Source organism: Ochotona princeps, chromosome 6 (genome assembly GCF_030435755.1).
Source record: "Ochotona princeps isolate mOchPri1 chromosome 6, mOchPri1.hap1, whole genome shotgun sequence".
Taxonomy (NCBI): Eukaryota; Metazoa; Chordata; class Mammalia; order Lagomorpha; family Ochotonidae; genus Ochotona; species Ochotona princeps.
This window is the reverse complement of record NC_080837.1, coordinates 48,039,376-48,066,943: the sequence shown is the minus strand read 5'-3', so window position 1 is coordinate 48,066,943 and position 27,568 is coordinate 48,039,376. Positions and strand designations below refer to the sequence as shown.

General features: G+C 54.0%; 1 protein-coding gene across 1 annotated transcript; it reads right to left on the bottom strand.

Annotated features, from left to right (window-relative positions):
- Positions 1-1,607: 1,607 nt before the first annotated feature.
- Positions 1,608-21,150, bottom strand: NYNRIN (NYN domain and retroviral integrase containing). Its single transcript, XM_058666271.1, has 8 exons — positions 20,054-21,150; positions 11,094-11,728; positions 9,406-10,974; positions 8,061-8,191; positions 7,829-7,925; positions 6,476-6,577; positions 6,207-6,308; positions 1,608-5,103 (listed from the first exon to the last, which is right to left on the bottom strand). The coding sequence occupies exons 1-8, from the start codon at positions 20,249-20,251 to the stop codon at positions 2,124-2,126; spliced, it is 5,814 nt and encodes a 1,937-aa protein (XP_058522254.1). The 5' UTR covers positions 20,252-21,150; the 3' UTR covers positions 1,608-2,123.
- Positions 21,151-27,568: the final 6,418 nt, after the last annotated feature.

Sequence of the window (27,568 nt, the reverse complement as noted above, 5' to 3'; positions counted from 1 at the left end):
GTGATGCGTCCCACACATCCAGGCATGAATGCTTCAGCATTAGCACCATCTAGCCTTATCCACATCCCTCCCACTTTCACATAGCAGCCACGAGCCAGCCACGGAACCTTCTGGGTATCACCTTCTGCACCCCGATTCCCTCGGCTGTGTAATAACAACTCAGGACAGATGATAGTGACAAGAAACAGTCCAGACCTTCAAGTCTGGATCTGAAAAGCATACAGCAGCCTCAACCCCCCACCCCCTCACCCCGCTGCTTCATCCTGTCACATCCATAACTGCTTCTGAAGCTAACCAGACAGAAAACACCTGACACTGGCCCCAGTTTGATCTGTTTATTGACAAATCAAATGAACAAAAATTCACTTAGAGGAAGGGTATAAGATTATAAATGTAATGACAAGGGATGGGGGTTCAGCACTAGGGGGTGAACACGCAAGCAGGAAGAGTGGCAGAGCGGGGAGGGGGAGGGAATGCGGTTTCTGCTCAGAAGCCCATAGCGCACCTCCTGCTTCTCAGCTATCACCACTCCTCGACCCGGCTGACAGCTGGGAATGGTTTCAGGACAACGTCCCCATCATCTGTCTATCGGAGGGAATGGTGGCCTTGGATTTGGAAAGTCTCTTGCTGGAACTTTTTGAGGTGAACGGGCGGGGCGGGGTGGGGGGGCAGGAGGCTTTTTCTCGGCATAAAAATCGGCCATAACCAAGCTGTGTGACTTCAGATAAGTCCCTGGGTCTCTCTGCTGTGCCATGAGAGGATCCAGCTGGGCTTGATGGCAGGTTTTCCTTGACTCTGCCCTCTACAATGCCAAGTGTCCTGGAAACCCAAGTTGAGCCCAGAGACTGACTCAGCTTCCGGAGGAATGAAGTTACAGAAACCAGGCACTGGCCTTCACCTGGTGCCAGCTTGCTCTTCAGCGGTGGTAGGTCACAGGCCAGAGTGAACTTTGTAGAGAATGACTCAGGACCAGTGTGGAGATGGAGACAGGGGAGACTGGGTTTTGCTCTACATAAAAGGCAAGTTCAGAGGACTGAGTGAAGTTGCGGGGGAATGGTCCAAGCAAAGCAATCATATACTATATGGAATCTGGGAATGTGGGGAACAGTAGCAGTGGAAGGAGTAAGGGCTCTGGGATTTGGGCTTTGGGTGGGATGGGGATTGATTGGGAGGTAGAGGCACACCAGCACCTCTCTGGGTACTGGAATGCTGATTTCAGACCCCACCCCCCTTCACACAGAGCCCAGGAAGCCTGGGTCTGGTCAAAGCAGCTCTCAGTAAAGATGCCACCTTGGGCATCAACATCCTTGATTCCTGTGGGATGGACCCCATCAGAGCAGGGGTGAGGAGCTAACTCCATTGCCTGGAGTTGAGTGAGGTAGGCCAACCCATGCTCCTCCTTGCCTGTCCCATGCTCACACATGGGTGACTCACGGTTGTTCAACCTCTCACCCCGAGCCCTTGTCCTAGAGGCCCAGGAGGTCTGTCTATCCCTCTGTGACAGTTGGCCAGGCTGCACCTGACCTAGGAAAGTTGGCGCTGGGGCCAGGGAGGTTGTTGCCTTCCCGCAGTCCTCACAGGGGTGTGGGGGGGGGGGCGGAGACTGTGAGGCCAGAGCCTCTCCAAATGCCTAGGCCAGGGGCAGGAACCCAAACTAGAGGTTTCTCAGTGAAAGTGGGTTGGTGGTTCTGGTTCTCCCTGCCAGAGCCACACTGTGTCATGGTTTGGCCAGCCAGGCTTAAGCCTGGAGTGGGGGTGGGGGAAGTGAGGAGGCAGGGGCATAGGTGTGTGCACAAATGTGTGCAGCCACACACCTGCACATATGTGAAAAGGAAAAGATGCAGAGCCTGACCTACCTTGCTAAGAGGACTTGCCACTCCCCATTGTGAAACTGCCTGAAGCCCCCACCAGAGAGCCTCATACAAACTCTCCCAAACTGGGGCAGGCTTCCGTAGGGACCTTGATCGCTACTTCAAGGCAATTAAACAAAGCTTTACAGAACAGCTTCTCTAGAAAAGGCACCATTGAGGGGCTGCAAGCCCTGCTGGAGGACAGTGGGGGGGTGGCCTAGCAGCAGAAACCCAGGAGCCCTGGGTGGGAAGGCCTCTCTCCACAGCTGCAGCTCACGGTTCCAGCACCTTGAAAGGCAAGGGTGTGCCATTCTTGGCAACAGACTTCATCAGGCTGCTCGGATAGACACAGCCCAGCTTCTCCGGGGTGGGAAAACCCCACACCCTATACAGAGACAGGCTCAGCCGGTCTCCGATATAGAAGGGGCCCACCCACTTGGCACTGTTGCCGTTCCTGGGGAGGGACAGCAGGAGGACCTGGTCCCCCACGTGCCACTCCTTCTCCTGGCTCTCCCGCTGGAAACGCTTGTTCTCGGCCTTGGAGCTGCCCTTGTCGGCACCCTTCCAGTGCAGCTCCAGCAGCAGCTCCACCAACTGCAGCATGAACGTGTCCATCTTAAGCCCTTCCAGGTTGGCACTGCTCATCTCCCACCACAAAGGCTCAGTCAGCCTCATCTCCCCTCCAGTCAGCACCTGGAAGGGTGAGGCATGGCTGCAAGAGGCCCTGAAGGCCAGGTGCAATAAGGGCAGGGAGGCCGCCCACTTGTGGCCATGCAGGAAGATGAACTCCTTGAGGGCCCTCTTGAATTCCCAGTATACCTCTGAGCTCGCCAGGCAGGGGAATTGCAGGTCCCTGCTCAGGGTCGTGACCTGGGCTCCCAGAGCCAGCCCGCAGCTCACCAGCACATGCCGAGCAAAATGGGGACCCTGAGCCGCCTCCAGCCGCATGGGGATGCCCCATCTGGCAAACACATGCTGTAGCAGCAGGTGGGCCACAGCCATATGGGTGTAGGGCTTCAGCGGGAATGCCTCCACCCAGCGGGTATTGGGGTCGGCCACAATGAGCACGTGCTTGTGGCCCTCCTCACTCGTGGTGATGGGGCCCACCACCTCAATCTGCAGGGTGGACCAGGGGGCGGTGGACCTGAGAGGCCACAACGACTCGATCACCTTCAGCTCCCCGCCCGCCAGGTGCCGGGGGATACAAAACAAGCAGCTCCGGCAGTACTCACGCACGTGCTCCTGCATACCGGGCCACCAGCCCAGCAGCCGCAGCTTCTTGTAGGTCTCCTCAGGCCTCTGGTGGCCCGCCATGGGGATGTCATGCACAGCAAATATCAGATCCCTGCGCAGCTGCCGCGGCACCACCCAGACCCTGGGCCGCTTTTCGACCTTGAACACCAGCAGGCCTGTCTCCTCGTCGAGGCTGAGTGAATTGAAGGTTGAGCTGAAGGGCGAGGAGCTAGGCAACTTCTGCCCAGCCTGCAGCTTGGCAATGACGTCAGCCAGGGTGCTGTCACTCAGCTGCAAAGCCAGCAGGTTGGGCTTTGAGCACGCGGCATGCGGGGTCACCACAGGGACTGGCACATCCTCTGGCAAGTGCCAGCTCTCCCCATCGCCCTCAGCACCCTGCTTAGCCAGGTTGTCCACTGTCACGGCAAACAGGGAACCCCGGTAGGAGGTTCGGTAGATAAATGGGAGGGATGGCAGGCCCGAGATGAGGGTTATGACATAGGAGAGCAGGCTTGGATGAGGTAGTGGCGCCCCGTCAGACGACAGGAAGCCCCGAGCCCTCCAGAGGGGCAGCAGCTCCCAGAGGAGGCTAAAGATCCAGTGGCAGTGGGTGAGGAAGACCACTGGAAAACTAGAGTTGCCAAAGCGCTCCAGGGCACAGGCCACAGCTGCCAGGTGGGCGTAGGTCAGTGTGTACGAGGAACAGGAAAAGGCGAGGGAGATGGGGGCACTGGTGGGGGACAGGACGTAGAGACCGAAGCCAGTACACTCATCGTCATCACGGTAGAAGCAATAGCCAGACACATGGATGCAGATAAAAGTGGACAGGTCAGCGGAAGGAGGCAGGGCCTGGAAGAAGCGTGGCATGTCAGCCTCAGGTGTCAGCAGGCGGTTCTCACGCCGCAGGCCCTGGAGCAGGCTCAGCTCCAGGGCCCTCTTGCCTTTATCTTGTACCAAGAGGGACCAGCGAATCAGCCAGGCTGTGGACACCCTGCGGCCATCCCAGGCCTCTGGGTCTGCTGTGGGGCGGGAGGCATAGGACAGGCCCAGGACCACTGGGGTGTCACCGATCCAGCGGGAAAAATGCTTGAGGGCCCAAGCCACGGCATAGGGGCTGTCTCCCCCCGACTGGGGGCCCTCGCTATCCTCGTCTGGGAGCAAGGGCTTCGAGGTGTAGGCCACGGGGTGCTTCCTCCCCGAGTGCTCCTGGTGGAGGATGGCTGTGAGGGCCACCTGGCTCACGGACACATGCAGGTGGAAGGGCAGCTGTGGGTTGGGGGCCGTGAGGCACAGGGCAGACACCAGGGCTCGCTTCAGAGCCAGGAAAGCCTGCTCATGCTCCCGCTCCCACCGCCAGTCGGGTTTCTGTTTGAGCAGGCCGTGCAGGGGGCCCATCAGGTCCTCATAGTCAAGGATGGTGTCACGGTATGAGTCCATGAACCCCACGAAGAAGGAGAGTGCAGTGAAGTTGCTGGGGACTGTCAGCTGGGCCAGCTGGGCCAGCACCTGCTGGCAGGGAGCCTTCCCATCCCAGGGGATGCCCAGACAGGGAGAAGCCACCCCCGGCAGCAGGTCAATGTCAAGGGCCCCGTCTGGGGGGTCGTGGAGGCTGAGGCATCGGAGGATTTCCTCCGAGAGGGAGGGACTCTCAACCTGGAACACCGAGGCCAGCGAAGAGCCAGAGTCGTCCTCCGCAGTCAGGCACTGCAGGCCCTCAGCCTCCCTCTGCTCCTCCTCCTTCTTCTCTTCTCTTTCTTCTTCCTTCCCCTTCGCCTCCTCTTTCTGCTTCTCCTCCTCCTTCTCCTGTTTCTCCTTCTCCTTCTGTTTTTCCTTCTCCTTTTTCTCCTTCTCTTCCCTTTCCTTCTGCTTCTCTTTCTGCCTCTTCTCCTTCCCCCTGATGTCTCCCACATTCTGTGCACTCTCCAGGCGCTCAGGGTCACCGCCCCACTCAGAGACGCTGGCTGAGCTGGGAGGAAGGGCCTTCCACACCTTCAGGAAGTTACCAATCGCCGTATCCAACCTACACCAAAAGAGATGGGAGAGAGACAGGGAGCCCATCCCCAAGGAAACCCCGCAGACCCTTACCCCATTCCTAAGTGTTCCTGAGGCTGGCCCGCATGACGGGCTCAGCCAGGTCCCTGCCCATACAGACTGCCTCTTCCTCCAGCCTGTCCCCCACCCGTAACCTCAGAGACCCGCCTGTGCGCTGAAGGTCAAAAGTCCTCGAGCACAGCAACTTGCAATAAGTGTGAAGCCAATGGTTGGGTCCCTGACTAGGACCAGGCCTCCACCTGGTCCCAGTCAGGGCAACCTTGTAGAGGACACCCCAGGTGGGAGAACCTGCAGGGGATCTGGGAGGACACAGCCAACTCAGGCAACATCACTGTTTTCTAAGCTGGTGGGATAGGATGGATGGATCTGGCAGGGGAATCAGTGTTCTGCTCAGAAGATCCTGACTACGGTTTTCGGCTGGTTCCAGGGAACTGGGGAGTGGGACAACAAGGATGCTCAGAGCAGGTAGAGACCAGATGATCTGGGTTACTGCAAACCAGCTTTGCTGGCATCGGCAAAGTGACCTGGGGAAAGTCACTTGAGTCTCAGATCTATAAAGGGAAATGGTGGTCCCTCACATCTGGCTCTAGGGAGAAAATTGACACAGAAAAATCTACTTGGTGTAGATTCTAGATACAAGGGTAAGGCCACTGGCTGTAACACAGGTACCATTAGCCTACGGTGCAAACACCTGAATGGCTGTCAACCAGGAAATGGGTAAGTCTGCTCTGTGTGTATGTATGTGTGTGTGTGTGTGTGTGTGTGTGTGTGTAATCCTGCATCGCCGTTAAAAGTGAACTACATGAAGTAGCAACATGTGCATCTGAAAAAAATAAAATGTTGAGTACAATACGAGGTGTGGAAGGTCACACACTTTAGTGCTGAAGCACACATGGATGTGATAGCTCGCACAACCATATTGCGAGTGGACACATCAATACCAGAGAGAAGGACAAAGACATGAAAAAGTTGGCTCATGCTCTTTGTAGATGAGCACCAGACCCATGTTGGCCAGCAGTTTCTGGTCGGTCACAGGGGGACCTAGAAAGGAGGGAAGGCCTGCCCTGTTACCTGTTGGGCTTCCGGAGGAATTCATCCAAGGTGGGGCCATCACGGCCCAGGGGGTCGTCGGGCACCATGAAGAGATTCCCAGCAAAGGTGAAAGGCAACAGGCTGTATCCGGTAGAGAAGTGGCCCAGTCAGATGGGCCCTGGCCTCATGCCACTGCCCTGCGGCTGCCCAGGATCTCCCACCTCCCAGCAGGTGCTGTGAGCACATCACCAGGGTCCCGTCTCCCCTGTTAGGGGCTTCATGACACCCTCCAGGAAGGGACTGCTTACCGGTCTTTGACCATCACTTTCTTGGAGCTATTCAACAGGACGTGGATCTGTTCATTGGTCACGATGATGCCATCTGTCTCCTCTGCCAACTTCACCATGAACCTGCAGGGAATGAGGGGTGTCATGAGGTACCCAGGAACCAAGTCCTCACTTCCAAAATCCTCCAAGAAAGTGAATCTGCAGCTTCACGAGGAGGGCGTCCTTCATAAGTCAGAGGATGCAGCCCACCTCCTTGCGGCAGCCATCTGGGAAGGTGAACACATACGCGCACACCCCAACTACATATATAAGTACACCTTGCTGTTCTACGCATAGATACTGTAGCCTCATGCACACACGCACATGCATGTGTTTTGCTCCTGCTTTTGCATGTGAAACATGAAGATTAAATGCACTGAAGTGTCTAGGTCAGGGTCTGCTGCATGGCATATACACAAACAACACTCCGTTGTCACTCTTCTGCAACACACACTGCTCCTATTCATGCCATGACACACATGTGCAATGTGATGACACACCTGAGAACACATACCTGAATAAACAAATCCACTCTTCCAATAAAATAGGCTCTGTCCAAGAAGGCAAGCCAAAGCTTCCCTGGAGTTTCATTCTAGATCTCCTGAGCATGCTGCTTCACAAATGCCCAGCAGAGGGCGCTTCCGCAGAAACGCCCAGTTCCCTTCAACCCAGGGGACCAGAGTTTGGAGGTGCTTAAAGACCTCACCCCAGGGTTTCCCTGTCACTGGAAAGTTGCTGGTGGAGCCCTGTCCAGCCTTTCCTGGGCTAAGTGGTTGCCAGGTCTTGGGAAAAGTGGAGAGAAACCTGAAGCCCTCTCTCCTCAGCAAGGGCAGGCCTCAATGAAGCAGACTGCTGTCTGCTCAGACAAGCGTCAGCAGAAGGCCTTCTTTCCCCCGGGCGGGGGGGAAGCAGAGATCCTGGGATCTCCCTGGGCGACTGGGGCCTGAGGTAGACCAGGACTCCATCTGCATGTAGCCACATACCTGCCTCCTAGTGCCAGGGTTGAGGGGAGGGAGAAAGGGAGAGTTGCCTTGATGCAAATTGGCTCCCAAAGCTTGGGGTCCCCTTGGTGCTCACCCCAAGTAGTGGGATCCACCTGTGCTGGCTGCCTCTCCAACCCCCAGGTCCATGTGTGGATTCAGGGAAACAAGCATCCAGGTGGCAAAATCGGGAGCCACCCTTTGACATGGGAAGAGCCGGCCTTGAACCCCCTCCTCTCCTCTGCTTTGACAGCCATGACCCTCCCCATCCTCTGACATGTCTACCTCCAGTTCCCCTGCCCTCAGCCCAGGCCACACACCCAGTGTCTGTGGGTGAGACACAGGGGCGACCCACCTGTAGTCATAGGTGGTAATCTTCTTGCCGTTCTCCAGCTGGGACGGGGTGATGGAAAGCATCTTGAGCAAGTGCAACTGTGTCAGAAAGTGGCTCTCTGAGGGGTGAGGGGCAGAAGACAAGGATGGTCAGAGGAAGGGCACAATGGCAAAAGCCAAGGTGGGGTGGGGGTAGAGCAGCAGGGAGCAGTCAAGCCTCCCTGAAGCAGCTGGGAGGACTGGGAGCAGCTCACCTTGCACTCTCCGATTCTTCTTCAGCTGCCAGGTGGGTATAAACACAGTGACCTCTCGGTGTCCCCGGTTCCAGAAATATTGCACTGCCATGGCAATGCCCCGGCAGGAGAAGTAGTGCTGGAGGCCGTGCCTAGGGGTTGGGGGCATGGGACAGCTCAAGGTGTGTCTGTGTGTATGCACACTTGTGTATAGGAACATGGAGAGCAAAGTGAGGAAGAACGGGGCTGCCTTGTGGAATATCGGGTTAAGTCGCTGCTTGCAACTCTGACATTTCATATCAGAGTCCTGGCTGCTCCGCTTCCAATCTAGCTTGTTGTTAATGTGCCTGGGAAAGCATAGCACATAGAGCCACCCACAACCCATATGAAAGACCTGGATGGATGCCCTGGCTGCTGGTTCAGCCTGGTCCAGCTCTGGCCATTGTAGGCATGTAGGGGTGAACTAGCAGATAAAATATGTGTGTGTGTGTGTGTGTGTGTGTGTGTGTGTGTGTGTGTGTGTACCATATCTGTCGCTCCAACTCTCAAGTAAATTGCTAAACCTTAGAAAAAGAGAAGGGAGAGAGGAAAACAGCCTCCACATTGTCCAAACAAAACTTCCTGACCACCTGCTGTGTAGAGTGTGTCAGAGTATGCAGCATTCCAAATGTGTTTCTTCATTTTAAAAAATGTCCTCCTTTACTTAAAAAGCAGAATGACAGAAAGAGGGAGAGAGACAATGAGATCTTTCATCCACTGGCTTGCCTCCCCAAATGACTACAACTGCTGCAGTTGGCCTGAGCTAAAGTCAGGACCTTGGAACTCCAGTCAGGTCCCCCACATGGGCGGCAGGGGCCCAAGTCCCTGGGCCATTCTCTGTTGCCTTCCCAGGCACATTAGCAGGAAGCTGGGTCAGAAGTGGAGCAGCTGGGCTTTGAACTGGAGCTCTGCTACGGGACGCTGGCATCATAAGCACTAACTTCACACCAGCCCCTCTCACATGTGTTTCTGCTAACACCTCCACAGCTGCCTAGGAGGGCAGAGCGTCACAGAGAAGGGACGCATTTGGCCTTGAAGTCCGGGTCACACATTTGAGAGCTGGCCTGGAAGGAACACAGGCTTCAGTAGCCAGTGGACTCTGGCTGACTCCAGGACTGTGGACAGGATTTCTCACCTCTGAGACTGTTTCTGCCTCCCACACAAAGAAGAAAAACAGAACATCGGCCGCACAGAGCTGCTGTGCGGGCTCCATGCGCACTGCCAGGCACACAGAAGCTGCCTCCCTCCTATTTTTTGCCCATATCACCCACATGGAAGTCAGGAAGGAATGCCCTAGTCACCCCTCACCATCCCCACGGCTACTCACACCATGGCCACACTGCTGCCATCAATGACCACTCGCCGCAAGCCCTGGTCCCCGGGTTCCTTCGACAGTTTCAGCTCAAAGGGTGTATTCAGGGCCTCGTGGTAGCGCTGGAAGCTGGTCACGGTATTGTTGGCCTGTGGGTGGCGAGTCGGCTGCTTTGCAGCCCCCTCCGAAGCCCCCAGGATTCCCTCCGTCTGAGACTGGTGCTTCCTGCCAGGGCTTGAGGTGCTACAAGGCTGGCAACCTTGCCTTCCAGCCTCCCCTTGGCCCTTGAGTGAGGAGGTATTGCCCCTGGATGAAGGCTGGCCCTCACCCACAATCTTGCCCACATCCAAGGCAGAACCTGCATCCCTGGGCAATTTCTGAGAGGCAGGTGTTTTGGCTGCTTTGGGGGCTTTGGATGTGGCGGAGGCTTTGGAGGTGGCGGGTGCTTTGGAGGTGGCGGGTGCTTTGGGAGCCGCAGGCCCTGTTTTGCCTGCTTGAGCTTTGGCTGTCTTGGAGCCTGCGGGTGCTGTCTTTGCCACAGGTGTCTTCTGAGCCGCAGGAGTTTTGGGAGTTGCAGGCACCCCTTGGGCAGCCGCTGCTGGCTGCCTGGCTGTGATTGGAGCTGTGGACACGGCTTGAGTGGCCGGCTCTGCTGCAGCCAAAGACACTTTGGGGGCTGTGGGCTCTGTGGGCGCTGTGGGCTCTGTGGGCACTGCTGGCAGCACTGCCTGGACCACAGGCACTTGGGGAGTTGCAGGCAGCCCCGGAGAGGTGTGTGGGCTTTCTGCTTTGGGCACTGCTGCAGCCAGGGGCACTTGGCGAGTTTCAGGCACTGTTGAAGCTTCAGGTTCTGACTGAGCTGGCAGCCCACCCTGGGCAGGGGGCTCCTCTTGTCCTGTGGGCAGCGCTGGGGAGGGTCCCTCATCTGGGCCCTTACATTCTAAGCATGTGTTTCCTATATTCTCGAGCTGATCTTCAACTTGAAGACAGGGTGCAGGGGTCAAAGGTGGCTCTAACTGTAGAAGTCCTGGGGCGACTTCATCCTTCATATTTGAGGTCTCTGGCATCACCACCAGACTCATGACCTCCTGGGGGCTCTCAGACCTTGGGCAGTTCTGCGGGGCTGCTTTTGCCCCCAGCTCCCCTTCCGGTTTACACACTGGGCTCTCAGCGCTGGGTAGAGGGGCCAGCGCCTTCTGCTTCCACTCCAGATTCAGGGGCAAAGGGGCCTGCCCTGGCAGCTTCAGCTGAATGGGGCCCAGCGGTCTCTGCCAGAAGGGGATGGTGAAACATGCCTGGGACAGGAGGTAGGCCAGGTGGACAGAAGGAAGCTCATGGAGCTTCCAGAAGGTTGTAGCCACAGCCCCTGGCCACAAGGCAGGCCCGGGGGTCCAGGCCTTCCAGGGTGGGCACACACTCAGGGTTGATACAAGAGGCTGCAGGGGGAGCTTGTCTTCCAGCCGTGAGGTCTGCCTGGGCTGTAGCAGGGTACATGCGCTGTTGCCAGAGTCCTGGCTACTGCAGGCTTGTGCTGGCTCTTCCTCTCCAGCGCTGTCTGTACCTCCTTGACTGCTGGAAGTAAACCTGGAAGAAGCCCATGTCTGTTGAACAGGCCTGCCAGAAGGTCCAGACAACTAGGGTTTGCTTGGGATGGGGAGCTAGGGTAGGGTGCGGGAGGTCAGACACATTGTTGTAGAACTTACCGTACCAGCTGGTTTGCCTTGTCCTGCTGGGTGCCCTGGCCTGAGACTCCTAGACTGGGTAATCTCTTGGCATTGTCGTTCTGAAGGGTCCCCACCTCCAGGAAGGGCCCAGGACTGTCTCCGACGGGCACCAGGGCTGGGGTTTCCTTCTGCTGCTGGAGAGGGCAGATCAAGACTTCCGGGTCGCTGTGGGGGTTGGAGAAGCCACAGTGGCTGAGCCACTCAATGATGTCCTCCTTGCCCGCAGCATCACGCACCAGGCTCAGCAGTAGCTCCTGCACCGCGGGAGGTAGCTGCAGCAAGTCCCCTGCATGCTGGTCCCTGCGGATCCAGACCAGGGCCCCGAAGGCCTGGGTCACCTCGGCCTCCCAGACATCTGGAGGAGTGCGCAGAGAGGCTGGGCCCCAGCGTAGCCGCGCCACCAGCTCCTCCAGCCAGTTTTGGGTCAGGACGAAGGACTCAGTCAGCCCGCCCACCATCAGTGAACCTGGGGGACCAGGCACCAGGTAGGCCAGGGTGCTCCAGCAGAGGCAGTCCAGAAAGAGGCCCCGGGCCCCGAGGAAGGCGCAGTGCAGGACCGGTGGGTAGCGGACCTCCTTCCACAGCTCGGGGCTGCACAAGCCCTTCAGGTACTCCTGGCATAAGGGCGGGAGAGCACAAGGAAGTCAGGAAGCTGCCACAGACTCCACCTCTCTTCCCACTTGGCCAGCCCTCACCAGGCTGGTGCCTTTCCTCTGCCAACCAAACGGACTCCCCTGGGCCGATCATTCTCTCTGCCCCTGCATCCTCATGCACCCATGTCTTCCCTAGGGACTTGACCCCAGTTCCAACTTGACCGCAACAGAACAGGTGCATGGTGGGAAATGTCATCTCAGAGCTAAGCTAGGTAGGTCCTTAAGAAGTCCAGCCTTGACTGTTCTGACTGGTGCAAGCAAAAACTAGAGTAGGTGAGGGTTGGTTGGGCTAGCTGCAGTACTAGCTGGCAGAGGCTGGCACTTGGAGCTAATTCTGTCAAGTCAAATGCCAGAACTACCTGGAGAGTGCATAATCTGGGAGTGAGTGTGGCCTAGAAAGGAAATAGTGGGCGCCTCCTCCGGGGCTACCACTCTCATTGGACAGCACGAACACCAGGACAGAGGCAGGGGTGGCTGTACAGAAGGGCACCTGCCAGTAGGTGTATGGGCTGGATAGTAGGTTGGTTGGGTTGAGCTAGGCTTCAATGCCCATCGACACGTGCGAGAGCTAAACGGGATGTGGGACAGACTTGATTAGCCTGCAGTGCGTACTGGCTAGCATGGGAACCAGGGTAGGGGGCAGAACTGGTGGGGGTCATGGGGAGTCGCCCCAACTAGGCTGCAGCTCCAACCGGTTTGCATGAGGACCGAGTATGAAGTGGGCAGGATCGAACTGGACTACAATGGGTGTTGGTTCACGAGGAAGACAGGGCTGGAAACAGAACGAACCCAGCAATCCCAACGACCAGCATGAGCATAAGCTGATTGGTGTGACGGACGGTGTCGGACTCTGTACTAGCAAACTCGCGCAAGAATCAGGCCTGGGATCAACTCAGATGAAGTTTCTTTGGAGATCCCTCCAACTGAACTGCTGATCTTAGAATCCCAACCATGAAGAGACTGTCAGCCGATGGATTCTGAATAGGATTCATTGCGATTGGAACTGAGAGATTGGCAGCAATCCAGAACTGATGAACTATTAAAACTGTATGAGCAGCACCCTCAGAGCGCGCCTCCCGTTGGGGATCTGGGATGGGTGGGAGGTTGGGTGGGGCTTTTCCCTTTGTTTTTTCCCCTGACCCCAGATACAGGGTAAAATGATATTGCTGTGGAACAATGGTATTACCCACTTTCACCCTGTAGCCCTTGACACTTTCTTCCAAATCAACTAAGTAAGATTATTAAAAAATAATTTTAAAAAAAATAAAGTAAATAATATTTAAAAAAAAAAAAAAAGAAGAAGTCCAGCCTCTCAGAACTGAGGAGGAGTTGAGCGAAAGGAGTGCCCACTGGTGAGCCCCTCCCTCCAAATGCCAGACCATCTAGCACATGGGCTAAGTTATTCCCACCTGCCCACACCTTCTCTCCCTCACACCCTCTCATGCCTATGCGCAAAGGACTAAAAGCAGTTTCCACCTTGTTAGGAGGCTGTTAAGCTTCAATGAAGCCCATCCACAGCAGGTGCAGAGTGCAATGCCTGGCTCAGCCGGCTCCCATGCTGCAGGTCAAGGAGTGCTACAGAGGCCACCCCAGGACACAGAGCTCAGAGCTCAAGGGTGACTGGGTCAGGGTCACAGCCCAGGCCTGTCTGACTCTGACATCACAGCTCTCACTGGCTCTGCTGGCAGATCACTCAGTGCAGACAGCCTAGTCCTGTGGGATTCTGTATAATCCCCCTCCAAGTTTCTAGCACAACCTGTCCCTGTAACCATGGCAACTCTGCAGCCCAGAGGGAACTTGGGGAGGAGATAAGGTCCTGGGCCTCCGGGTGGGCAGGGGAGTTCGGGGCCCCTTCTGGACAAACTCACAGGAACTGAGCAAAGCGCAGGGCGGGGCTCAGGAAGCAGCAAGAAGTGGCAGGAGTGAGGCTCTTCCTCTCTGAGTTCCAAGGGAGCAGGAGCTCCAGGTCGGCCTCCAGGTCGGCGCTCATGGCCCTGTGCTTCCACTACCCTGTGTCTGCGACAGGCATCCTCCAGCTGGCCTTCCCCAGGCAGTGCCATTGGATCACAAGGACTGCAGTGTGGGTCCTCAACAGCTGTTATGAAGAGCACCAGAGCACCTCTGCCCAGGGCCAAGGACACCCACCTGCAACCCCTTCCCCAAAGGGAGTCCATGGCTAGTCTCATTTTCTATCAGTCCCAAACTAGCTCCAAACCTGTAGGACTTCCTAAGCCACCCTCGCCCACATACACCTCAGCAGGTGCTACTCACAGACCTTAACAAACAGCCTGCCCCTACCCCACCACATACCCCAATTCCAAGAACTCGAATGAAGAGGGGAGCTGAGAACATTACAGATGCTTTCTTTCTCTTATGGTTTAGGACATTTATTACTGAATTACATTAGATCATGCAATCTAATTAGACACTCAGATTACGTTGAAGATAATAAATCTGTGCTACTATTGAGAACATACTATGCGCCAGACACTTAATACACATTGTCTCACTTACTCTTCTCCCAACCCTTATATAAAGAAATCACCACGGGGTCTGGCACTGTAGCATACTAGGTAAAGCTGCTGCCTGAGATGTCAGAATCCTATAAGGTGCCGGTTCTAATCCCGGCTGCTCCACTTCCCATCCAGCTCCCTGCTTGTGGCCCGGGAAAAAATGGAGAATGGCCCAAAGCCTTGGGATCCTGCATCCACATGGGAGATCTGGAGAAAGCTCCTGAGTTCCAGCTTTGAATTAGCCCAACTCTGGCCACTGCAGCCATTTGGGGAGTGAACCAGCAGATGGAAGATTTCTTTCTGTCTCTCTCTTTCTGTAACTCTACCTTTCAAATAAATAAATAAGTCTTAAAAAAAAAAAAAAGGAAATCCCCAGGATGCACATTTTGGAGGCACAAAGCAGCTAGCTATCTGCCCACGACCACACAGGTCAGGCTGGGACACTCAGGCCTTCTGACACCCACATCCAGGTTCTTAACTATGATGCTGTCTCTGCTACAGAGCAAGAAAAGACAAGAAAACAACAGGATTCTACAGCAAATGATAGCCAGAAAATGACCAAAACAATTCCACTACATACAACCTACCCAGATCTTTTCCCTCCAAGAAAAGAAAAAGTAGAGAAGAGGGAACACATGGATAGGCAAATGATACAAAGGAATAGAAGAAGGTACAGAAAACATGCTTGCAAAAACATGTGGATGGGCCTGGCACGATGGCTCAGTGGCTAAATCCACTCTTTGCATACACCAGGATCCCATGTAAGAACTAGTTCATGTCCCAACTGTTCCACTTTCCTTCCAGCTCCCTGCTATGGCCTGGGAAAGCAGTGGAGGATGGCCCAAAGCCTTGAGACCCTGCACCTGCATGGGAGACCCACAAGAAGCTTCTGGCTCCTGGCTTTGGATCGGCTCAGCTCTGGCCACTGCAGCCACTTGGGAAGTGAACCAGTGGACAAAGGATCTTTTTGTGTCTCTCCTTGTCGCTGTAAATTGCCTTTCCAATAAAAATAAATAAGTCTTTTAAAAAAATGTGGGGGGCCCGGCAGCGTGGCTTAGCGGCTAAAGTCCTCGCCTTGAAAGCCCCGGGATCCCATATGGGCGCCGGTTCTAATCCCGGCAGCTCCACTTCCCATCCAGCTCCCTGCTTGTGGCCTGGGAAAGCAGTTGAGGACGGCCCAATGCATTGGGACACTGCACCCGCATGGGAGACCCGGAAGAGGTTCCTGGTTCCCGGCGCGCATTGGCCTGTTGCGGCTCACTTGGGGAGTGAATCATCGGATGGAAGATCTTTCTCTCTGTCTCTCCTCCTCTGTGTATATCTGGCTGTAATAAAATGAATAAATCTTTAAAAAAAAAAATGTGGGGCCAGCACAGTAGTGAATCAGGCTAGTCCTCTGTCTGTGACACCAGCATCCCATACAGGCACCAGTTCAGTCCTGGCTGCTCCACTTCTGATCCTGCTCCCTGTTTTTGGCCTGGGAAAGCAGCAGAGAATGGCTCTCACATCCTTGGGCCCTGACACCCACATGCGAGAAGCTTCTGGATCCAGGCTTTGGATCAGTCGAACTTCTGGCTGCTGTGGCCATTTGGGGAGTGAACCAGGGAATGGAAGATCTCTCTGTTTCTCCCTCTCTCTCTGTAACTCTGCCTTTCCAATAAAATAAATCTTTAAATAAACAGCCTTGGGGGTCGGGGAGAATCAGCAGATGGAAGATTCTTTTTCTCTCATTCTATCTCCCTCCTCTTCTGCAGTATTGTCTTTCAAATAAATAAAATAAATCTTTTTTAATCAAAAATTTTAAAAAAGGACTGGAAGATAATGCTGAGAAAATCTTAAAAAACAGAGCAGAGTGGCCAGCATTGTGCCAAGCGGGTTAATCCACTGCTTGTGACAGCAGCATCCTGGCTGTTCTGCTTCTAATCCAGCTTCCCACCAATCCTCTTAGCAAAGCAGCAGATGATGGCCCAAGTACTTGGGTCCCTGCCATCTACAAGGGAGACTGGGATGGAGTTCCTGGGTCCTGACTTCAGCTTGGACAAGCCCTGGCTGTTGCAGGCATCTGGGGATTGAAATAGCAGATGAAAGAGCTCTCTCTCTCTCTCTCTCTCTCTCTCTCTCCTTCCTTATGCCTCTTCCAAATAAATGAGTAAGTCTTTAAAAAGAAACGGAACGGAAAAGGAAGGTAAAAACTCAAAGTTAGAAAATAGAAGGAAAAAATAGGAAAAGTAAAGGAGCTCCAGAAAGTTCAATGTCTGAAGAGGGATTCAGGAAAGAGAGAGTAGGGCAGAAAACCATCCACAAAATCATCTCCAAATCCCCTGGTAGACAGGCCGGCTGGGGATACAGGGTAACTGCAGTGGATGGAAACAGAGTCACACACAGCAGCCTGCTTGCTGGGCAATCTGTGAACACAGCAACACTATAAACCCTCATTCGGAAACAGAATCCCTAACCAAGGAGCGGCGCCCCTGTGGCTCCAGACTTCTCCAAAGCAAGCTGTCGAGGCAGTAATGGCCTCACATTTTTAAAAGTAATCTCCCATTTATAATTCAACAACCCAACCACTTTCCTCCTACAAACCTGTTCTCAGGAACCCCTTGCCTTGGTTTACTTTCTGCAGCTATCACAGAATACCTCATTTAGAGTGATCAGAATGTACCTAGCTGCACTTCCAGAGGCTGGAAAGTCCAAAGCGTGACATCAGCAAGTGACAAGGGCTGGGAAGGAAACAGAGCACATGAGACAGAGAGGTGGCAAAAGGGGTCCCAAATGTGTGGGTGACCCATTCTCCAAAGGCAGCCCTAGGGTATTTAGGAGGGCAAAGCCCTCATGACCTAATCACTTCCTAATACTATTATAAAGGCAATTTATTGTCAGTGTGCATTTTGGAGGAGACATTCAAACCACAGCACCTTAAGAGTGCTTTTACTAAGTCTCTCTTTGGTGGAAAGTGCTTCCACCAAAGAGAATCATCCACCAAATCAAGGAAGAAAACTAAGAAAGAAGATTCATCATAGACAAGAAGCAAAAGCTGATAGAGAAGCGTTATCTCAGAATTTCTTTATCCACTGAGCATTACAGACCACTGATGCCATGCTAGGTGCTGTTTTACAGTGATAGCTGTCCCCATAGAGGACCCTGTGTAGGGACTGGAAACCAGCCCCTGTGGCTCTAGCCCCAGGCAGGCTTAAGGCAGCAGTCTGTAAATCCTTGGCGACTACACCATCTCATTAGTTCGGTGACACCACTTATGGATGTATGCCACCAACCTGAGAAAGAATAAAGACGTGTTTTTCAGGAAACAAAATACTTAACTAAGAAGTACTTAACAAAGGACGACAGCAAACTGAAGTCTCAGGAAGCCAGGCTGCTGGCCTCGGAAGCAAATGACCAGACAGAAGGGAGAGCTGTCTCCAAGGACAAAAACTGAAGCAGAAAGAATACCATCAACTGGCAGACAGAACTTACAGAAAAACTGCCCTGAGAGGCTACTGGGAGCAGAAAGCAGTAGGAACAGGTGCAAAGAAAACCAAACCAATTGACCGACAGAAGCTCTTAAAAACTTCAGTGAAAACAAAGAGCAAAAAAAGAAATCCTAACACACCTCCTTGATTAACTGTGACCAATATGGACCTAGTGCGATGGTTCAGTGGCTAAATCCTCACCTTGTATCCGCTGGGATCCCACAGGTTGGCTCATGTCCCAGCTCCTCCACTTATCATCCAGTTCCCCACTTGTTGCCTGGAAAAGCAGGCTAAGACAGCCCAAAGCCTTGGGACCCTGCACCCGTGTGGGAGACTGGAAGAAGCTCCTGACTTCAGATCAGCACAGCTCCAGCCTTTGCAGCCCTTTGGGGAGTAAATCAGTGGATGGAAGATCTCTCTCTCTCTCTGCCTCACCTCTCTTTAAATTTGCCTTTCCACGTGTGAGGTTCCTTCTTGCTACAGCTGGGATTGGGGTCAGTTATAAGCACCTCCACGTGGACACCATGAGGCAGGCCTCGCTACACATCACGGATTCCTATCAGATTGCAGGGCCTTCGAGAAGTCCATCCCAGCCTCTTGCTTGAACCCCAAGGACAGGAGAGACTTTCTCCAAAATGTAGAGCCAGCTCATAAACAGTAACCCCGATATCCACACGCCATTGCTCTGCGCACCCGCAAACGACCCTCAGCTGCCTTCCATAACCCTCCTTGGAGTGGGTTTTCTTGTATTCTGTCTTACAGATGAGGATCTAGGCTCAAGAAAATGCAAATGCTTTGATACAAGTTACCCAATCAGAAGGCAGCAAACGCTAGTCTCAAACTCCACCCACTACATTCCTCAGTCCCTGCTGCCCCACTGTTTAACTAGTGACAAGCACATCCAACCCAGACCACCTTACCCCAGGCCAAAACCCGTATCTTCTCCACCTTTCCTTTATATCCCCAACAAGCTCACATTGTGCAAGAAGGAGTTGGGAGAGTGACCTGGCCAGGGGAATGGAGAGCTGGAGGCAGGAACAGGGGTGCGGGTGTGTGGGGAGGAAGCCACTGGTTTTTATTAGTAGGGCTTGGGATGCCACAGATAGGCCTAGAGCCTGACTCTAGGACTTCGGCAAGTGGAGGAGCATGAACCCAGCCTCTCCCAGCTTCAGAAACGCTGGTGCCCGCACATCTGCTCCCAGAGCAGACACCTCTTCCCTCCCCCAGAGCCTCTGTAAACTGCTGACACAGCATCTCAGCAGAGGGGCTGAAGGGAGGAACTTCCCCAGCTTGTCTGCCAGCCTGATAGCCTCCCGCATCCATAGCCTTGGCCAATTGGGGTGATTGGTTAGACCCAGCTCTGGTGGATGGTATGTGTGTCGGCCAGCCAAGATGAGGTGGTCTGGGGCAGAGGCAGCGTATAGCACTCCTTCCTATGAAGGAGGTGATAAGAGAGTCTAAGGCAGACCCTTGGCTGGAATCCAGGGTGGGGGAATCTGAAAAGGCAGAGACAGGCTTGGCGGAGGTGTGCTTTTTGGCCTGGCGTGTCCAGAATCCAGTCCCACAGAGCCCACAGCTCTCCTCCCAGATTCCCACCCATTCCACAGGTCTGGCGCCTTCCAAAGCAGCTGCGCTCCCACCCAGAGACCCTGCCAGAGATATGGAGAGCATGGCAGGGAGCCCAGAGTTCTGGCTAGGCTCCAACGCCCACTCCCACCTCTAGCCCCCCACCCATCTGCCTGGGCTGAGCTCAGCCTGGCCCCTCACTTTCAGTGGTCCTGGGGCCCACAGGGTAAATGCCAGCACAGCTCTAGAAGTAACTCTCCGGGGCTCCTCCAGTGGCTGCAAAGGACAGCCCAGGATTGCAGGAGACTTCAAAGGGGGCAGGACCTCACCCCCCTCCACCACCCACAACCAGACGTCAGTAGAGAACAAAGAGGTCTCTTGCAGACAGCCCAGAAACTCAGGGTCTGCTGTTGCTCCCCAGACGCCAGAGCGGAGCTGTGGTGGCTGGGTCCTGGCCAGGACACACCGAGGAAGCTTGCTCTCTTTCTTTCTGCCTCTCGGCGCACTTCAGGGACAGAAATGACACGCAAGAGAGGGGTGGGGCAGAAAAGAACCAGGGTATCAGAGGGAAGGATCGGGGAGAGAGTGAGCTAGGGAGTCCGGAGAGGCAGGAGGGGACCACTGGGGACTCCCCCCCCCTCCGCCTTCCCCCGTCCCCCACCCCCGCCCCTACCCTAGGGGCCCCAGAGCCGAGGCTGGGAGCGATGCGGGGTGGGGGTGGGGTGCAGGAAACTGTTTACCTTGGCTTTGCCGGTGTTTTCCCGGGGCCCCTCGAGCTGCAGCCAGAAGTAGGGGGTGTCCGGGCGGCTCTGATAGGCATTGAGCTTGACCCTGAAGATTCTCTGCACTTGCAGGCGCTGCCGCTGCACCCGAGGCTTCGATTTCGTCTGCACCATGAACCATTCCTGCGCTGGGGGGTCGCCCCCCGACAGCAGCATGGCTGCCCCGCCCGGCCCTGGAAGCAGGGGAGACGCGGGGATACCACAGTGCCTCCCGGGGTTCTCGCGCGGGGGCCCCCCAGCTCCCTAAGCCACGCCCCCTCGTCCCCGCGGCGCGCCCCCCTGCCCGGCCGCGGCCTCCTCCCCGCGGCTGCGACCCAGGAGCCCGCCCGCGTCAGCTCGGGGCCCGTCTGCTGCGGCCGCCGCGACCAGCCCTTCCTGCCGGGGGCTGCAGCTTGGGGTGGGAGCGGCCGGGCTCCCGCCGCCCTTCCCTCCGCCCCCAGTCGTCCCCCTCCACCGCTCCGCCAGCCCCTCCAGGGCAGACCCGTTCCCAGTCCGCTGGGGAGCTCAGAGGGGCGGGGTGGGGCGGAGGGAGGAGACGGGGCAGTGTGGGGGAGACCCGGCGCGGAGGAGGGGGCGGAGGGTACTGGGAACTGCTTTTCCACCAGCTTGGGGCCCCGGCCCAGAATCCAGAGGTCAAAGTGAATTTCCTTCCACGTTCGCTTTCCACTAGTAGAAGGGGAAGAGGAGGGAGGGAAGAGCTATTTTGGAGGTTGGATTTTTGGGGGGAGGGATGGGGATGGGATTTGGGACGCGGCCTCCACCTCTCCACCAGCTTCTCTGCCTCTCAGACGTCCCCCAGAGAACTGAGTCTTGGCCCCTTCCAGCCTCGGAGGAAAGAGTTAAGGTTGGGATGGGAGCCAGGGGAGGCCCAGGCCTCCAGGAAGCCCCGGGCTGGTGACCAGGCCGGAAGGAAAGGGTCACTGCACTGGCGCCCCAGCCCCCACCCAAGTCGGGGGCCCGACGGCCTGGGGCTGGCGGGCAGCCCGTACCCTCCCGAAGCCCCCTTGGGGCTGGAGAGCGGTGGGGAGAGCCGCCAGCGCTTCCAGCCCTGCTCGGCGTGTGTGAGCCCAGCCTTCCGCCAAGGGAGAAGGGGTGACTGGGGGATCGGCGTGGAGTGACAGCCAGCCCGCAGGCTCCGAGGGCGGGGAGGGGGCCCAGCTCCAACGCCCCCGCCAGCCCTGGAAGCACCCCCAGTTAAGGGACAGACCCAGGGTTTATATAGTCAGGGCTGTTCTGGGCTCTGGGTGGGCGGGCGTGAGGCGGGACTCAGCTGGTTTGCCCGCGCTCTTTTGGCGCGTGCGGGTTCTTTCAAACTTGGGGCGGAGTTTGCAGAAAGAATGTAGAGGACTAAAAAGTCTCTCCAAGGAGCTGGGGTACGGTAGGCAGGGTGCTCTGTCCGCAATCACGTAAGCGAACTAACCAATCTAGATCTGTGGTTTCTGCTCCGTGGACCTGAAAGGAAGACAGCTGCGCTGGGGAAGGTGGGGTCTGTATCCCCCGCCTCCCGGAACCTGTTTTCCAGACCAGACCTAGAGCTGCAGTGTGACCTGCGCAAGTTCCCTGTGGGGAACAAAAGGCAGTAGATTTTAAGAGTTGGGTATCTAGGACCTGGCACGATGGCCCAGGGCTAAATCCTCAGCTAGCATGCATGCCCATTTGGAGAGTGAACCCACGGATGGAAGATCTTTCTCTATAAATCTGCCTTTCAAAAAAAGGAGTTGAACATCTAGGCTGCAGGGTTGTGGTATGCGTGCAGGTGCAAGCAAGGGGCCAGGGAAACCGTAATTCCAGGAAGAGGCCCAACTTGGGGCACCTAGGTAGATGCCAAGAGACCTCATCTGTTAGGAAATATCACCGCAAACCCAAGTGCCAGACCCAGCAAGTCACACTTTATTCACGCAGACAAAGCTGGCTGGGTAGAGAAACAAAAGAGAGAAAGAATTAGGGGAGTATGGTTTTATAACATAGGGGCGGGAATTGGGAGTACTGGACCCTCGGGGATTGGTAGACATGGCGATAGGCAGGGGCCAGAGACACAGGGCTGCAAGGGATTGGTGGATAAGGCTGTCAGGTACCGTGCCAGGAGACCACAGTGGATTGAATTAGTGGAGAGCATGATTGCTACAGATTGGCGGAGAACAAAATTGGGCACAGAATCAAAGAGCATAAGACAGAAATGAAACTTTTTTTTAAAGATTTATTTATTTTTATTGCAAAGTTAGATATATAGAGAGAAGGAGAGACAGAGAGGAAAATCTTCCATTGGTCCCTTAGTTCACTCCCCAAGTGACCACTATGGCAGAGCTGCACCAATCTGAAGCTGAGAGCCAGGAGCTCTTCCAGGTCTCATGCGGGTACAGGGTCCCAAGGCTTTGGGCCGTCCTCGATTGCTTTCCCAGGCTACAAACAAGGAGCTGGATGGGAAACGGGGCTGCCAGAATTAGAACCGGCGCCCATATGGGATCCCAGAGGCTAGGCCACCTCGCTGGGCCCAGAGATGAAACTTTAAGGAAGCTGAAATTTAAGGGAACTGAAATAAAAGGGAAGCAAATATTTGTAGCAGTGCAGGGGAGCTGGCACGGTAGCCTAGCAGCTAAAGTCCTGGCCTTGCACACACTGGAATCCCATATGGATATCTATTCTAATCCCGGCGGCCCAGCCTCCCATCCAGCTCCCTGTTTGTGACCTGGGAAAACAGTCAAGGATGGCCCAAAGCCTTGGTACCCTGCATAGGTATGGAGACCTGGAGGAGGCTCCAGGCTCCTGGCTTCAGGTCAGTGCAGCTCCAGCCATTGAGGCCACTTGGGGAGTGAATCAACGGAAGACCTTCCTCTTTGTTTCTCCTCCACTCTGTATTATCTGACTTTCTAATAAAAATGTGTAGAGTAGTGCAGGGTCTAAAACCATGTGGTTCCTATGGGGCCTATGCCTGAGCCACTCCCCACATTCCTCCCTTTTGTTTTATATAAAGGAGGAGAGGCTTCATTCTTTTCTGTAACTTCTTCAAGCTGAGTTTGGGTGCAGTGTTCTCTAGGCAGCAGTCTCACAGTGGTTGGGGTGAGAGTAACTAGGGAGAATGACAAGCAACTGATAGTAAAAAAAAAAAAAAAAAAAAAAAAAAAAAAAAAAAAAGCATCCTTCTAGAAGGAGAAAAAGGAGTGCTAAGAGGAATTTCTCACAAGGGGTCCAGTTATTTATCAGAGGTCCTTTTGAAAAGTAGTTGAAGTGCTGCCAGAGACTTGCAGGAACATGTCAACCAATAGTAAAAGGTATTTAAATCTCAAAGGTCTTCAGGGCCGACACCTGAGCCACTCCTCCCACCATCCACTCATCTCCTGGACTCAGCCCATCACACCAGAAAAGGAAAAAGTGACCCGTGTCAAATCTGGTTGCCAAAACTGCCACACCCTCCCCCCCCCCCCCCCAATTCCTGCAACTCCAGAGTACCTAGAAGCAGAGGGCTCAGAATCACCGGTCTCCCCTCTGCTGGCCCCTGACAACGCTCCCTTCACCAGTTCTGAGTCTCCCCAAGCCAGGCAACAGTCATACCCCTGCTCCCCAAGGACCTGAACAGTGTTTAGCTCTTGCCACTTCTTTCCCCTGAGTGTGGACCCCATGCACAGTGACCATCTTCAAGGAAATGCCCAGGCTTAACCCTGAAAGACTGCCAGTTCAAGTGCCAGTAAACTGAGAGCTATGCAGGCATGCCTGCAGCAGGGGGGGAAGACTCCCTGCCAGGTGTTGGCTGAGAAAGCAGGGCCCTGCACTGTGAGTTCTGCACAGGAATAGCTCCTTGTTCCTCCAAGACAGAGAGGCAGTCCTGTCACCCAGATACCTAGCCCAGACCCACACCTAGCAAAGCTTGGGACAGTCTGCCTGTGATAGAGATGGAGAAGCAGGGAGAAATGGAGAAATTTTCCATTCACTGGGCCACCCCTCAAATAACTGAAACAGCAAGTTCTGGACAAGTCAATCAAGGACTTGGGCCATCTTCCACTGTCTTCCAAGGTACATTAGCAGAAGGCTGATCAGCAGCAGAGCAGCCAGGATTGGAAACATCACTCTGATAGACAATGTTATTGCACCATAAAGCAAGCCCCATACCATGCTATGTTGCTGGGTTTGGGTGTATTTGTGGTTCTTACCAGTTGCTTAACCATGTAATTGACTTTTACCTTTCTAATTTTTTTTGTTTGTTTCAAAAACTGAAAGCAAAATGCTAACTTCTAGCTTTAATTGAAAAGGAAACCATAAAATCCAAAAGTACTGTCAAAAGTGTCCTTCCTGGGTCCCAGTGTGATAGCCTAGGATCCCATATAGGTGCCAGTTCATATCCCAGCTGCTCCATTTCCCAACTAGCCCCTTCCTTGTGGCCTGGGAAAGCAGTAGAGAATTGCTCAAAGCTTTGGGAACCTGCACCCATGTGGGAGACCCTGAAGAAGCTCCTGGCTCCCGGCTCCAGATTGGCTCAGTTCTGGCCATTGCGGCAACATTCACTTTCCCCCATTCCTCAGCCCTCCCCATCCTAATTGGTGGTCCACATGGGCATGCATGCCTCTCAACTATGTAAATATCACCAAAAATAAATGATTTTATTATTAAAACTTCTTTTTTTTTAATTTAAGAAGAATGTCCTTCCTATTGCTTAGGTCTCAGTAGTTCAGTTTACAAGATGGACAGCCTGATGCTGTTCTGTTTTTACTCCCAAAGAGGAAACTTTCAGGGGCTGGCCTTGTGGCTTAGCTGGTTAAGTCACCACTTGCAATACTGACACCCATATCAGAAGGCAGATTTTGAATTCTGGCTGTTCTGCTTCCTATCCAGCTCCCTACTAACGCACCTAGAAAAGTAGAAGAAAATTTCCAGAGTGCTTAGCTCCTACCCATATGAGAGACCCAGTGGGACTCCAGGCTCCTGTCTTTGCTTAGTCCAGCCCTGGCCATTGTGGCCATTTGGGGAGTGAGCCAGAAAATAAGAGATCTTACTTTGCCTCTCCATCTTCCTCTGTCATTTTGCCTTTGAAACAAATAAACAAATCTTTGGTGGGTGGGGGAAGATAGCAGAAAATGCACAGCCCCTATGCAAAGATAGCCTCTTCTCTGCCCCAGCCAATCGTCCAAGCCAGAGTTGCTTATGATTAAGTGATGGGCCCTGTCTCTCCTCAATCATATTACAAGTAACAGATGATCTCCAGGCCTCACCACTGGCAAACCATCCTATAATGAACATTCCCAGTGATCTTCACCAGTTCTGTAGGGCAGCTTCCCAGCAGCGGAATCGCAGTGCTAAAGACTCTGCCTAGATCCCTCTCCAGGATGGAGGTACACCTCTGTGGAAGATGGGGTGGCCAGTGAAAGTCCCCAGGAAGATGCTGGATGGGTTCCCAGAGAGAATGGGGAGCACAGGGACACAACAGCCTGCAAAACGGGAGAGCAGGGGCAGGATTTCACAACTGAGAATAGGTAGGAACTACCAATCAAGGCTAGCGCTTCCTGCTCCAGAATCCTCAGAATGCTTTCAATTGTTCTTTTTTCTTTAAAGTTTTATTTATCTTTATTTTAAAGGCAGAGTTAGAGAGAGAAGGAGAGACACAGCGAAAACGCATCTATCCGCTGGTTCACTCCCCAAACGGACACAGTGATCTGAAGCCAGGAGCCAGAATCTTCTTGGTCTCCCACTTAGGTATAGGGACCCGAGAAGGACTTTGAGCCGTTCTCCAGTTTTCCCAGGCCATAAACAGAGCGGATCAGAAGTGAAACAGCCAAGACCCGAACCATATAGGATGCCAACACTGCAGATGGACACCCAACTGTCTACACCATGGCACTAGCCCCTGGCTGTTTTTGTTTTAAACAAATATAAATGTTCAACATTGTAAATAAATGTTGGATATTTGTATATAAATGCTCAATATTATATACCAGCAGAGGGTGCATATGCTGTGACACAAACGCCTTGCTCCCCACAGCGGATACTCTTCCTCCTGTTAGGAAAAAAGCTGTGTGTCTAGGACCCACATGGTCCTAGGATAGCAAGCAAATCCTCTGCCTGCAGCACTAGCATCTTATATAGGTGCCAGTCCCAGCTACTACACTGGAAAAATGGCTCTCACGTCCTTGGGCCAGGGGAACCATGTGGGAGACCTGGAAGAAACTCCTGGATCCCAACCTTGATCCTGGCCCAGTTCTGGCTACTGCCATCTGGGAAGCAAACCAACCAGAGGATGGAAGACTTCTCTGTGTCTCCCTCTCTCTGTAACTCTACCCTTCAAGTAAGATAAATAAATCTAACAACAATAATAATAGTAATAAAGGCTGTGTGGCTCTCTCCTGGGTCCAGCGCTGGTCCCCGCCCTGCACCAGGCCTTGGGAGCTGCAAGCGCCATTGACTTGGCTGGAGCTGCAGAAAGCATTAGCTGTGACACCATATCTCAGGCCTGGCATGGTCCCAGGGTCAGACTCATGTACATCTGCTCCCTGGCACCAACAGGGACACCACAGCACCCACACTCACTACATGAAACCTTGATGCAATGGAGCCAACTGGTGCACAAACTCCAAGAACAGCAGTGAATCAGATTCCTCTTGGTGTCAGGCCTGGCCAGAGACAGTAGCCTGCAGAGACAAGGGCATCTCAGTAGCACAGGGAATGCAGGTACCAATGCAGACTGACTTAGGAGCTGCTGAGGGTAGGGTTGGTCTGGGCAATGCCCACCACATGGGAGCTCCAGATCAAAGGTTGCCACAGGTAGACAGAGGGGCGCTTTGAAGCAAAGGTGTCTCCAGCAAAGGTACAACAAATCAAAGCTACTCTGACATGAAGATCTGCCCCCAACCCTTCTCATCCAATCCACCAGAAAATCCTGCCAGATTGGTGCTTTGGTTCTGAGTGCCCCATTAGTGCCAACCTGAGTGCTGGGTGCTGGGGCTACACCAGCGAGCATGGTCCTTGTCCCAGTGCTGTCTTTGCCTAGAGCAAAATTGCATGACTTCTTCATTGTCATTGCACTAAGTGTGAAAGAGGAAATAGAATGAAGTAAATCCTGCAGTTAAAAAAAAAAAAAAAAAGGATGGGAGAGGTGGGGTGGCACAATGGCTCAACTGGTTAATCCTCCACCTGCTCTGCTTCTGATCCAGCTTTCTGCTCATGGTGTAGGAAAGCAGCAGAAATGGCTTAAGTCCTTCTGCCCCTGCACGCACGAGGGAGACCTGAAAGAAGCTGCTGGCTCAGCTCCAGCTATTGTGGACATTTGCGGGGAGTGAATTAGTGGATGTTAGATCTTTCTCTGTGTCTTTCCTTCTCTCTGTAAATCTACCTTTCCAATAAAAAAATAAATCATATATATATCAACCTTAGCTGAGTTCCCTAAACTTACCTTGAAAACCACCATCAAAGGACAGAATCCTACCAATCCCCTTCCTTGGTGTATGTGGAGACCTTATTTTTAGGGTGGTTTTAGGTTCCCCAGACAAG

What these genes read in the sequence shown, in the direction of transcription:
- NYNRIN (XM_058666271.1), bottom strand. Translation starts at nt 20,251, where the DNA reads ATGCTGCTGTCGGGGGGCGACCCCCCAGCGCAGGAATGGTTCATGGTG. An exon ending in AAAACACCGGCAAAGCCAAG is followed by an intron (nt 11,729 to 20,053) that starts GTAAACAGTTTC and finishes CCCTTATGCCAG; the next exon opens with GAGTACCTGAAGGGCTTGTG. An exon ending in GGCAGCAGTGTGGCCATGGT is followed by an intron (nt 8,192 to 9,405) that starts GTGAGTAGCCGT and finishes CCCAACCCCTAG; the next exon opens with GCACGGCCTCCAGCACTACT.